Raw genomic sequence first — 13,043 nt, 5'->3', positions numbered from 1 at the left:
AGTAATTCGGACGTGGAAATTTTGCCATTGAAAGCTCCTTCGAGTGGTTCTTTGGTGTCGTTCGTAGGTGATGACAGCAGTACGGCATTTTTGAACCATATAATGTCAGCTGCCGGGTTGCCACTACAAGAAGTGCATACCAGTTGCAGAACTGAACTTTCTGATACAGGGCCAGCGTAACCACTAATATTTGTCTGACAAGATTCAGGTTCTGTGGGCGGAACTGAAAAATCCAAGAGGGATGAAAAAAATTACTGCCAGCATTTATCGATAATATTCTTAATTTCATGGGGCCTTACTTTTCACTGCTTGAAAATGAAGAATATAAAATACATTAATTATGTTATACTTACAGTATACTTCGAGGGTGATCAATTTGACATAGCTATTTCGTATCATGATATCAATTGTGATATTTTGTTGTAAGGCAATACAGTGGAATTTCCCTGAAGAATGTTTCTAATCGCTAAATGCATCAACTTAAAATAATATTAAGTATAGAAATATATATCAAACAAAATAAGTATGATGTATGGACTTACAGTATACTTCAATCGTCACGACGTCAGATTCAACTTTAAAATTAGAAGCCTGTGCTTCACAGACGTACTCAGCCATGTTGTCATCTGCATGCAACTCTAAAGTTGTTGTTTGAATTACAGTCTTCCCAGAAAATTCACCCGTTTGATCCTCTCTACTGGAATCGGTAATGCGTTCTTCGTTGATATCTTCACTGTTCTTGACCCACTGTATATCCGCTGCGGGGTTGCTACTTTCCGATGTGCACGTTAGTGTCCACAATTCTTCAACACTCAGGGGTCCTTCCGATCCTGTTGCTGTCACCTTACTTGGAGGACTGTAAATTGAGTTTAATCCCAATAAAAGTACCAGAAAATATTATGGCGCTATCCGAATGGATATATTAACTTGCGGATAGATATTTATTAAGGACAGGGATAGACTAAACATCATGAACGAGATACTCATTGCGAGTATACCTAATAGGACCGCCTATATATGCGATTTGAAATGTTCTGGCATCACCTTTGCTACCACATGGAATTCGTAATACAAGAGACCCATAGTCACAAATAAACATTTTTGGCATAATGAACTTATTTGCCTTTCGTGGTAGTGGTGCTAAATTCTTGAATGCAATAGATCTACATTCCGCAGCATTTTTTATTCTAAAAAACGACATCATAACGTTCAACGTTCTGCAGTAGATCCCCGTTTGTTCATTGATAGTTAAACTGTTGCGGTTCACACTTTATATCGTGAATATTTTCTCATCTAATGTCTGTCATTTCAGTAGGTAATGGTAAATATTTATTAGAAAGCACAAAAATGTAACATCTATGGTAAACTGAAAAACTTTATGCACATAAGCAATTGGTTATGTGATGCTCGAAGAAGTGATGAAACACATCGACTTTTCATAAGCTTATACTTTGTTGGAATTTTTATTAGCAAATCGTGGATGGAGAAAATATGAAGAATAATTAACTTACATGATACATTCATAGGTCCAAGTGAACACTGTAAGGGCACCGTTTGAACCACGTTCGTTGCTTCGCATATGAATTCGCCTGGTTATCTGCCCTTGTATTATCCATCGTATTCCAGAGTAATGCTTCCACTGTCGTCTGGATTCGGTGAAATTTTGTCCAGTTCCTGCTCATCAGTTTTATTGATCCATGTAAGTGTCGCCAATGGATTGCCATCCATCGATGTACATGAAATACTGAAATGATCACCTTCTTCTCGAGACTGACTATTTGTAGTTTTGCCAATACACACTGGTACCTCTGGGCTATCTAAACGGAAAAAAAATATCAGCACCCATATTAGTATGAAAACAAGTTTCTGAGTGATTCCTGAAATAGAAATACGATTTATATAACTGAAAATAGCGATGGGATTCTTTCAGCAGTGATTTATCATCGAATTTTACAAAACTGATGACATTTTAATATTTATAATACGCCATATGCTCATTCCGTGTTGTGATTCGCCAGAATACATCATGTGACTGGAACATAGATACATCTTGTCCCCACAGAATTGACAACAGTGACGTCAGAGGGTAATTTTGAAAAACAATTTTCCTAGGGAAATAGTTTTTGGCCAACGTTTGGAAAATCCTCATCACTAGACCGTAGTTTCGTCTGCAGGTTTGCAACAGTGGTGGGTGATGAACGCCCGGGATGAGCGACGAAACTCTCTATAAACCAGCAAGACTTTTATTTCCGACAGCAAAGTAACTTGAACAGCTAATCGACAAAATAGATTCAAGTTCAACCAAGGATATTGCTAGGTATGCTTAGAATATTTTTGAAGAAAGTGGTACTACTGCCATCATTATGGAGAAATCGCCAAGTACATTTGTCACCATGGATTGTTGTGGTGCATAATATCAAAAATCATAACATATTACAACATGAGCGCGTGGCGTGATTTAAAACACCTACAACCAGGTCTTTGTTCGGGCTATAGCGCCCGTTTATTACCCTCGTGGCCGTGTATTACCAGAAAAACAACGTTATACCCCTACGGGCTCTCGGAGGAGTGATGTGTTTATTTCTGGTAACGCACGGCCCCTCGCGGTGATATATGAGCGCTTTAGCCCTCATGACCAGGTAATAGGTGTTTAATAGTTGATGTCAGATGATTCTCCCAATGAGTAGTACTGGCTTTCAGGTTCCTTGCAGTGGACCCTTATTTATTACATGCTCTTTATACACACGGGGAAAAATAAAACAAAAAGGTCATCGTTGTTTGTATACTCCCCCTGGATAAACTGTTTGTTGAAACTGATGAACCCCGTTTGGGTAGTAACAGTATCTACGAGCGACGATGTAGAATCGATAACAAATTCGGGACCCGGACTTAAAGCCATTCCCTTGATTGCTGGCAATCAATCTGCAAGGCTATGAAAATCACAACAGGATGGCCATATTGTGTCAATGCCGAATTTTAAAGTACATGTATACTTCATAGTGCAGAAACCATATATGAATTATACTTGATTCCACTGATGTCAAACAGTTGCGCTATGAATGCAAACAATCTTTCAGATAAATCGCACAGGGTTCATATTGAACGTTCCTTTGACAACGCAGTATGTGCATATGAGAAAAATAACATAATGTCCTCGCGACAGGTTTAATAAAATCGGTTCAAGAAATTCTATGAAAAGACTTTGGACATATAACTCGTAACAAAATGGCCACTCAAAATAAACACTGATATGTATGCCATATTCATTGACTATACAGTAATATATGATGAAACCTGTTTAAGATTGTCTCTATGACGCTGTGCACCACTGTACGTTAAAATTGTCAATAAAGGTACTACATCAAATCGGTGTAGATACTTCTCCGCCATAACTTTGAACGTTTCTCCCATATTAAACGTCCTTTGTGATCCGAAGTGACCAGGGCCAGGGGCCTTTGGACGGCATGATCCCGCACGGTGTCCGTGCTGTCTACCGAGGTGTTTCTGCCGTGCATCCCCGCCATGGCAGCATGGACGTCATTTGTAAGACTTTGTCCTCCATTGATATCATTCAACTTTAAATAACATTTATTCAGATATGTCTGATTGATATGCATACAAATTAATATGCATACGGAACGTTGAAAGAATGGACGATACATTAAAAAGAAGCAGGTCTAGGTGGACTACGCCCGTAAGGACTAATAAGCATGTACAAATCGTGATGTACTCCGATGTGTACAGGGTATACTCACATTTAACATCGAGCGGTCCAAGCTCGCAGCTTTCACGTTTGTTCGTCTCACTGTGATCCCCTTCACAAATGACTGTCAGTGCGTTGTCGTACTTTGTGAGCTTCCACGTGTAGGTATTCGAAGTTACGCAATCCCAGTCACATTCTGGCTGTGAAATGTATTGCCCTGGCATTTCAACACTGCCATTGAACCAATTTAACACAGGAAAAGGATTGCCACCTCTTGTTTCACATATTATTGTCATCTCATCCCCATTTTGTAGACAGCCTCGTGAAGACGATATGTTTTGGCACGATGGCCACGGAATGTTTGGCTGATCTATGTAAATGATGTTGAAACAAAACACAGGCAAACGCTTAGTATGATATTCTGTAAAACGGTTTTAAGATTTTCGGAAAAAAAACAACTCGACATTAAGCATTTGAAATGGCTGTAAAATACCGATATTGAAACTGTACTTACCATTCTGAATACGGTTTGGTTAGAAATACCACACGTCAGTAATACAGCGTTAGAAAATACTTACAGTGTACTTCTAATGTCACAGATTTTTCATCAGAACCGTAATCACTGTTTACGACACAAGTGTATGAAGTCAAGTGATCTGATCCATCGACGGTAGTGATGGTCAGTTTACTGTCGCTTTCAGAGAGTTGATAGCGATCATCATTAGGTAAAGGTGAATCGTTGATTAACCATCCATAAGTTGGTGGTGGAAGGCCGTTGAATTGCACTTGATGAAACATCTTCGTTTCCAATACCAACCCTTGGGTCGATATCATCTTTTGTTATCTTTGCTGCAACCGCATCTATTGACGTTAGGAAAGAGGGGTTTGTAAATTTAAAGCATCATATCTACTACTCTGCAAGTCGGTGAAATATCTACTGATCATTACTTGAATTGCCAAACAAAGAAAAGCAGTGGTTCATTCTCAGTCTGAAAGCAACCTGAAAGTAGTTCAACACTTGTGATTGAGATGTGAATTAACCTTCATATTTTTTTCCTTTTTACGGCAGTATTATAGCATTTACCTGTTACTTTTAAGTGTAATGCGACAGCCTGGACCCCGCTTGCTGCAAATGCATTGACATGACAGGTGTAGGGCGATTCGTCACTCTTTTTACTCTGTGGATCTGAAGACTCGCCTGTCCGTCTAATCCATACAAATTCTCATCTGTTAAAACAAGATCATTATCTGGCTCCGCATACAAAATAAGCTCTCCTTCGAGAGTTCCTCTATACCAATATATCTTTGGTGAATCACATTCTGTTTCATATGAACAGTGTAGAATAGTTTGCACCCCAGTCAGCGATCTCACTATGTCCGTATCGGTCCGCACATTTAACATACAAGGGGATTCCGTTTCCGCATCTGAAAAGTTATGAAAATGGTATTCAGTATATAAATAATACCAGTCGTTAGTATTTCCAAATAATATTGAGATATTTCCGCGTTTGAAACGCGACGCGTTTAAAACGCGAAATAAAAAAAAGAATGATTGAGGTAAATGAGTCTAAATAGGCATATCAGACTTACATGTTTTGTGAAACCCAAGGAAAAATACAAGAAAGAGCATCATTAAGGAGATCTGACGATGTACTGGCTACATTACCGCTGACGTTAAATAATTAAACAGAATCACCTGACTGTCCTAATAAGTTAATATTTGTCAGTAGTCAGAGTGAGAAGGCTGAACAGCATTCTGTTGGTAACACTACCATCGTGACAACTTTGCAAATCCTGACGATGCAAAAGATTTTCGTATGTCTTGGAGCACTCGTGTTAATTCGTGAGTATGTTTGCACCATTTGAATCGTCAATCACCCGGAACATTAATTAATTCATGTGTTCGGAAAGAAAGGTTAGCCGACTCACATTAAGTGAACAGATTCCCCGTGCACCTCAACGAAAAAGCTGTCTTCAATCTTGACAAAACCTACGTAACGGACAAAAACAGAAAGTGATGTGTTATATCATAAACAAAAACAGCAACACAATTTTCCATCTCTTAATATCAACAGCCTTGCTGATTGAAGGGGAATTAACCATGGGTGAAGACATAACGGTTGAAAAGGGCGATGACGCCATACTTGGACCTGGTATAAAGGACCGACTGCCTCAGACCGTATAAAATTCATCGAGACGATGGCACTAGTATTTATAGAGAAACTGGCCATGAACACTGTTCTTTCATACACGAAACATCTCTAAAAGTAGAAAATGCAACCTACAACGACACAGGAACATAAATGTAGAAATGAAATATAACGGGATTACCCGTTACGGAGCATGGTTCACCCTATTTGAATGTCACTGAACCTCTGAGGGGGTGAGTAATGTTCATCAAAAGGTGCACATGATTTGTCAAATGTATAAAATGTTCACCAAAGTCATCTTGCTGTTTATGGAGAAAATTTTTTTAGTCACATCGTACGAAGCAGTATTATGATAATTTCACAGAAACATTTTCATAAGGATCTTTTTTTTTATATTTTGCCATGTTTTATTGGGTGTGCATTAATTATTCACATAACATACATGGAATTGTTTTCTTTTTCTCCGTACAATAAATAAATAGATGTATAAATAAAGTATAAATACAGTATAAAATAAGCGACATTTTGCTGGTTAATATAAGTGATGTAGTAAGGGTTGCCACTTTTTCAAATGAGACTGTAATTTGTTATTTTTCTTTGCAATAAAATATTCAATATGATAGATTCTCTTGACAAAGGAAAGTACACCTCTATAATTCGGTTTGCTTCCCTGCATTTTACAATAGTAAATATGTTTCTAATAAGTAAACAAATAAAGTTGACTAACAATGTTTCATTTGGATCAGATAAAATTTGACATAGTCTACTTGGTCTACCAGTAAGGTTCAATGGTTGTCCCCAAACAAAAATTATCTCTCTCCATAAAGCTACAGTATAGAAACACTGGTGAAGGATCTTAATTTTAAGGTAGTATGCACCTCGAAAGGGGAAAGACTTAAACTTTTGCTCTAACTTTCCTCAAGGGATCTTTCAACCATTCTCTTTCAAAATCAAGAATAAAAATAGGGGGTCACCTTGCAAATGTTTGTACTAGAGAAACAAATTGCCCAAGATTTACCGATATTAGAAATTCAAAATGGCCGCCTTCGATGTGTTAACTCTATGGAGAAAAAAACAAATTTCGAATTTCGAAAAAACTAAGCCGGTAAAAAGTTTTGTTTCACCAAGAGCTTTAAAATGAACCCCCACATGTGTATATATGAAGAGAATTGTAAAAGTTTGAGAGTCCGAATGTCTGTCCCCGAGTTGCGTTCTACCTTAATCTGCACGCTGGGTATTTACAACAATAGTATTATAGCTATGCATTACAACCACAGTCCGTGAGCATCGTCTGCTAAATGGAAGTTTACTCCATTTAAAATACACATATTCGAACATTTGTACAAAATTAATATGAGCTCGTATGGTGTCTACCCTTGAGTGCTCAAGATCAGCACATTTACAGAGAGAGTGTTTTCAGAGAAAAACTTGTCTGAAAAGATGGCTGAGTCCACAACAAGTAGATCTGCCAAAGGAGGAGAGAGGTGTACGATGATGTCCCGGATGTAGATAACAATACACAGAGACAGTCCAAGGATGAAGTCAAAGCTTAAACAGATTTGCAGGTCGTGTTTCGCATTTTTTTGTTACTTCTTCATTGTCATAATCAATTAGCAAGTGTGATCGATATTCAGACTCTCTTTTATTCATTTAATCGTTGTCTCAAATGACACTAAATGCCGTTAAGTGATCATTAACACCACAAACATTTTTTTATGAACACTTATATGCCTATTGACGCTTAGCAGCTTACTCGTAATATGAGTACTGAAAACAGTGTTTTAAAATGTATTGTTTGTTCAGTACATTTAAATTGGGTTTACGAAAATGACCTCGTACGGTGCCTGTGTCCGTTCGCCAGATGTTCGTTAGGTGCTGTTGTTAATAAATTTGGGCAATCATTTATTGAACAATCCAAATATTATATCGCTTTGTTTCATCCCGAAAACAACCTATATTAATATTTGCAATATATATGGTATTTTGTGCCACAAATCAGGTCCTAAGCGTCTGTACGTGTCTGATGAAATTTTGTTCTCAATACACCGTGTAGTTTTTTCGATAGGACTGTAATCTGTAGTCGACCATAAATCTGAGTCTTTTGTGTACTTCAGGCAAACGTGTAAGGCCTAACGTACGCCGATTTGGATTTTTCCATTTATCCTGAACATAAACCAACGCCTGGCAAAGGTCGCCGAAAAAACCAGGGCCGAAAAGCATTAAACGTCACTCCAACGGATGAATCTGTCACCTACGCACACATAGACTTTAGAGCCATGAAAACAGGTCAGAGGACATCAATAGCCTGATTGTTGTTGACTTTTGTACATCTGTTGGTGTATAGTTATAGGAGATGTAGCCGTAAAAGACAATTGGTACAGAATCAGTATTCATGAGATCCATGTTGTGTTAGAAGCATAGCGTCAGCTGAAAACAGGAGCAATGTTATTTTCCCATAGCAATGACCGCTTGCAATACTAACATTTGCATGACAGGAATGTAGTAATTACTACATTCCTGTTATGCAAATGTTAGTATTGTAAGCTGAATTAATGATCAGCATATGCACAAGCAGATGGAGATGGTATATAAAAAGAATACTGTTTTTGAGAATGCCTTTCTGATGTGCTCAATGTTCCAATTCAAGAAGACCCTTGTACTCAATGAGAGAGATAAAGTCGACGACAAATTAATATGACAAAGTTAAATAAAAATAACAATATTTTTGTTAGAGGAGTAGACTGCTAGTACTTAGAAATAAACATTATGTCAAAAGTGCCAATACGGACGCAACGTATGTGAAAAAATGAAATGCTAAAGCAACACAGAAACACGACTGAAAATATCATTCCGTAAAAGAGACAAATTGTATTCCAGTTTGTGGAAATATTGAAACTATAGTTTTAACCGTCATTTACTGCACACAGAGCGATAAACAAATCTCATTTTATCACCTACTGCTCAAATTGTCAAGTAAACCCACATCGTGAATCTTTCCCATTGAAAATGACGTAAACCTATGTTGACCTTCTCTTTAGGAATTGAAGATCAAATTATTTTAACCGGTATATATGTGCCTCGGATCTATAATTGTTCACGGCACCGTCAATTTCGAAAGGAAGAAAAATAAATACTACTATTCGGTTTACGCCTTCTCAAAACCTTCAATGCGTCTGTCATCTTTGATGAAATGCCAACACTTTCGCGCGAAGCTAAAATACTTATTAGGTTAAATACAAATTCCTTTGGCCACTTTGCTAGCTTTTACTGCCGATACACATTCATCTATGCAAAATCATAAAAACAAAAAGTTATTCAGAGACAAATATATGTGCGGAAATGGTATACTCAGCAGCATTTTAAGTCGTTTTGAACTTTCAATGTTTTGTTTTAGTTCCCAGCCAACAGAAGAGCCTCGGTAAATAGTCTAGGAATGGATAAAGCCCCTTACAAAAAGTTGCTAAAAAAACACAGGACATGGTATGCAGTATGGCGGGGAGGTAAACTATCTAACCAGCATGCATCAGTATACACTGAAGAACATATGACGTGAATCATGTGTTTTATGATTTATATTTTTCAAATAAGTATATTTAACCTTGACCGAATTGCAGAACTATATACAGATGATAGACCAGTAATATTGTTATATATTACATGTGTTATTTTAACAGCAAATGAAAAAGTCTTGTTCTTTCTTTCACTGAATATTACTATTATTCTTTTACTTTTACAGCGAAAAACGAGATGGATGAACTGTCTCATATACATTACGTTTACTTTTTTGTACGAAACATACAAGTTTTTGTAGATAAGATCTTAGATAAAAAGAACCGACTCATTTAAGTGTCTGGATAGACCACACAAGGGAGTGCTAAATTACTTGTCGTGTTGGGACAGCACTCTGGCACTCTGGCTAACCATAAGACGTACTGATGCCAAGCTGTTTTATAGACACACAAGAGTAAACAGTGGAGTAAAGTGTCACTTCTTAGAAAATGCATGCCCTTCAACTCAATACATGAAAGCCAATATGTTGTGTGGTATCCATGGATCGGTGTTTCATTGAAAGTCTTTTTATTTAAACTTGCATATGACAGAATAAAAACCAGTATTCAAAAGACATTTCTATCTGACATGTGGTAATCGCTGCTTCATTCATTACTCTCCGAGTCTCACTGTTTATCCATGTGTCTCGCAAAAAATCCTAATCAGCATTTGTCTGCATTAATTGTATCATGTTTCGTCTACCTAGAGTGTTGACATAGACCGACATCGACAGCAAGCTGTTTAGGTATCATCAACGTGATAAGTATTTCGGCACCTCCGTATCCAAACACTCAAATGAGTCGGTTCTTTTTATCTACAATGTTATCTACAGAACTTGTGCGGGGACGTACAAAAAAAGTAAAGGTAATGTATATGAGACTGTTAATCCATCTCGTTTTTCGTTGTAATATTTCTTTATTGCATAGTCATTTCCTTTAATTCCTTCAAAATCAGGCAATTCTTTGTGAAGTAATTGTACATGTGATGTTGTCAAAATTTGTGCAGTACCAGTAAGATTGTACAACGGTTCAAGCTGTAACTTGGTTGTTTTTAAATCCCCATAAACTACTGTTGATTGTATCTCCAGCCAGGCCTTCAGCTAACTATTTTCGTTCAGATGCCATTGTGTTAATTTAACCAACTAGCCATTACTAAAATGGTTTTGTGATAGTTGTTACTCTGTATCAAACTATGACATCCATTTCTGTTCTGTTAAGTACATCTTTGTGCATAACATAATATTACCATTACATTTAAGGTAGTATACGCCTCGAAATAGAAAAAAAAATCAACATTTGCATCCCCCGTCAATTGGGAAAAGTTACACAGTTTGAATATTTACCCGAGACGCATTCTACCTTATTTTTCTGTGTTTTCTTCTGGTGCAGAATAACAAATTTCTTCTAACAAGTAATGTGATTTTAATCATTAAAGCAACTTGGATGAGACGGGTCAGAGGTCGAGGAATTTTACTTCGAAATATAAGAAACAGAAGTATGACTATAAGCTCATTAGAGACCATTAATTTTTATTTTATGGACTTCTTTATATTTCTTCTACACAAATATTTATGATAGATCTTTGTCTTTCATACTTTTCACATAAACTATAATGTGTAAACTATCTCTGTAATTATTCCATAAAATTAAGTATTGATTCACGTTTGTACGCATTTAATGACTCGGAAGACATGAAATTTCGTTTTTTCAATTACATATACGTTATTCGAAGATATCTTTTGTTTCATTTAAAGGTGAATAGCCGAAGAGAAGCGAGGAACAAAAAACTCAGTTTTTGAGCCATGTTCATTATTTGATGCAAAGTTCAATGTTTGCGTCGTGATTTGCACGACCATGAGATGGCGGAATGTTGCAGAGGTCCCTCGGCTACAACACTGACAGCACCGATTATTTTTCGGGGGTTTTTTTTTTGCTCAATTTTTTAGTGTATTCTATTTATAAGGAAAACACAAAAGTCAGGGATAAATTTGTATCAAAGGTAGCATTAAACGATTTATACAATCTCTCCACAATTTCATAAATCCAGAAACAATATGGCGCCTGTTGCACGGTGCGTAGCAACCAAGCTATTGTCAAAGAGCTAGTCTTAAAGGGACATAAGCTGTAACTTGTGGCAAGTTTGTCAGTATTCTGCTGTATATCAACTACCATGTCTGACCCTAATCCGTTTGTCACTTTTGTCAAAGTTCGAGTATTCTTTTGTCAACTCAGCGTGTATGTGTGTTGCGATCATCATTTATTGTTTACAAATAAATTCTAGTCCGGACTAGAATGCATATTCAACAAAGACAATATAGATTGTACTTATATAGATAGGTTGTGTTGATATGCTAAATTCTTGGCATTAAATTACAGTTTAGTGATTTGAATGCAGAAAGTGTAGGAAACAACAAAAAAAAAATTCTGAAAAAAATAGCCAAAAGATAAAGCTTATGTAGCTTTAACATTGAACGGTCAACAAACACATTTGCTAATAGAATTCCTATCCATTCACGAACCATAAAATAGCAAATCTGCTTGACGAGAAAGACATCAAAAGTGATAGAAAATGTGAAATCATTGCATTTTTATGACGGCCGTAGATTAGCTTTACTTTGTAGGTCATGACTACTGTGTTAAAATACCTCGATGTTGATCTGACCTTTAGTATGTTTATTCTTTCTATCTATCGTACCTCTAATGCTACTGAAATTTTCTAACTGTACTCTTCTACGCGTCCCACTATACACCTCGTGAAGTGTTCGTAACTCTTGATACTATCCTCACTTTCAATGCCCCTACACTATCTAAGCTTCACTAGTCATAATGTAATTAATTCCAGAGATCTGGTACTTCTATTTTGATTATTTCACATTATAGGTTTTGCAGCTGTTCATCGCGGGAATACACGTGTATATCATTCAACGAATCAAGTTTCTTGATGTCGGTACCCCTGGCCTTGCAATTATCCTTGATTAATCAAGAAATACGGTTTTACGTTTTTAAGAACGTGGCTTCACCATATTACCTTTGAATAACGTCATCACATCTCACGAACAATGGCACAGAACTGTTCCGTACCTGGCACCACGTTTACGTGCGTCCTTCTGAATTTCATAAGTGTGCAAATATTGTATGTCGTGCAAAACGCCATGAAAAGAACAACGGCTGCGGAAAAGGCTGCATGTCGATAGATGTGAACGGCAAAAAATAATCTTATACATCTGACATTGCAGCTGAAGGCAGGCTGGCATCACAAAGGGACGGAAATAAAGCGTTGTTAATGATTTAACATCGACCATGGCTACCATATAGGGAGCCTGAAAGATCTTTCTCATTTGAAAAAAATGCATTAGGGGAAATTATGGTTTTCACAAGTTTACATAAACTTATGCGCTTGACTTATTGTTATGTAACTGCAATAGGTTTATTTAAAAAGTATAGGATTAGTGTGATTGCTGACTTGAACTTTTGCAGCAACATTAGTCGCAGTCATAACTATAGTAAGGCTCGTAAAATTAAACGCCTAAATGCTTTTATTCAATTATGTCACAGAAAGCCTGAATGTTGTTGGTATTAATTTTCTCTCTGCGCATTGGAAATGACTGTAATTCTAAAGCAAGCGTATATAGTAGAGATGGC

General features: G+C 36.9%; 2 protein-coding genes across 2 annotated transcripts in view; both read right to left on the bottom strand.

Moving 5' to 3' along the window:
• LOC139125235 (fibroblast growth factor receptor 2-like) overlaps positions 1-849 on the bottom strand; it is a 12,256-nt gene extending 11,407 nt beyond the window's left edge. The window contains exons 1-2 of the mRNA XM_070691334.1: positions 543-849; positions 1-223 (exon numbers count right to left, since the gene is read on the bottom strand). The exon at positions 1-223 is cut by the window's left edge and continues 113 nt beyond it. The gene's annotated coding sequence lies outside the window, so the exon portion shown is untranslated. The remainder of the gene's footprint in view (positions 224-542) is intronic.
• Positions 850-1,608: 759 nt separating this feature from the next.
• LOC139125152 (neural cell adhesion molecule 1-like) lies at positions 1,609-4,501 on the bottom strand. Its single transcript, XM_070691256.1, has 3 exons — positions 4,282-4,501; positions 3,756-4,073; positions 1,609-1,817 (listed from the first exon to the last, which is right to left on the bottom strand). Exons 1-3 carry the CDS (start codon positions 4,499-4,501, stop codon positions 1,609-1,611), a joined length of 747 nt encoding a protein of 248 aa, XP_070547357.1.
• Between the last annotated feature and the right edge of the window lie 8,542 nt (positions 4,502-13,043).

Source organism: Ptychodera flava (assembly GCF_041260155.1).
Source record: "Ptychodera flava strain L36383 chromosome 3 unlocalized genomic scaffold, AS_Pfla_20210202 Scaffold_25__1_contigs__length_14229661_pilon, whole genome shotgun sequence".
Taxonomy (NCBI): domain Eukaryota; kingdom Metazoa; phylum Hemichordata; class Enteropneusta; family Ptychoderidae; genus Ptychodera; species Ptychodera flava.
Note: the sequence above shows the minus strand (reverse complement) of the source record. Positions and strands in the feature narration are given on the sequence as shown.

Bases quoted from the DNA above. Each gene is read 5' to 3' on its own strand.
- LOC139125152 (XM_070691256.1), bottom strand. From the start codon at position 4,501: ATGTTTCATCAAGTGCAATTCAACGGCCTTCCACCACCAACTTATGGA. The intron at 4,074-4,281 runs GTAAGTATTTTC...TCATTTACATAG, and splicing joins TGTGACATTAGAAGTACACT to ATCAGCCAAACATTCCGTGG. The intron at 1,818-3,755 runs GTGAGTATACCC...TTTTCCGTTTAG, and splicing joins TGGACCGCTCGATGTTAAAT to ATAGCCCAGAGGTACCAGTG.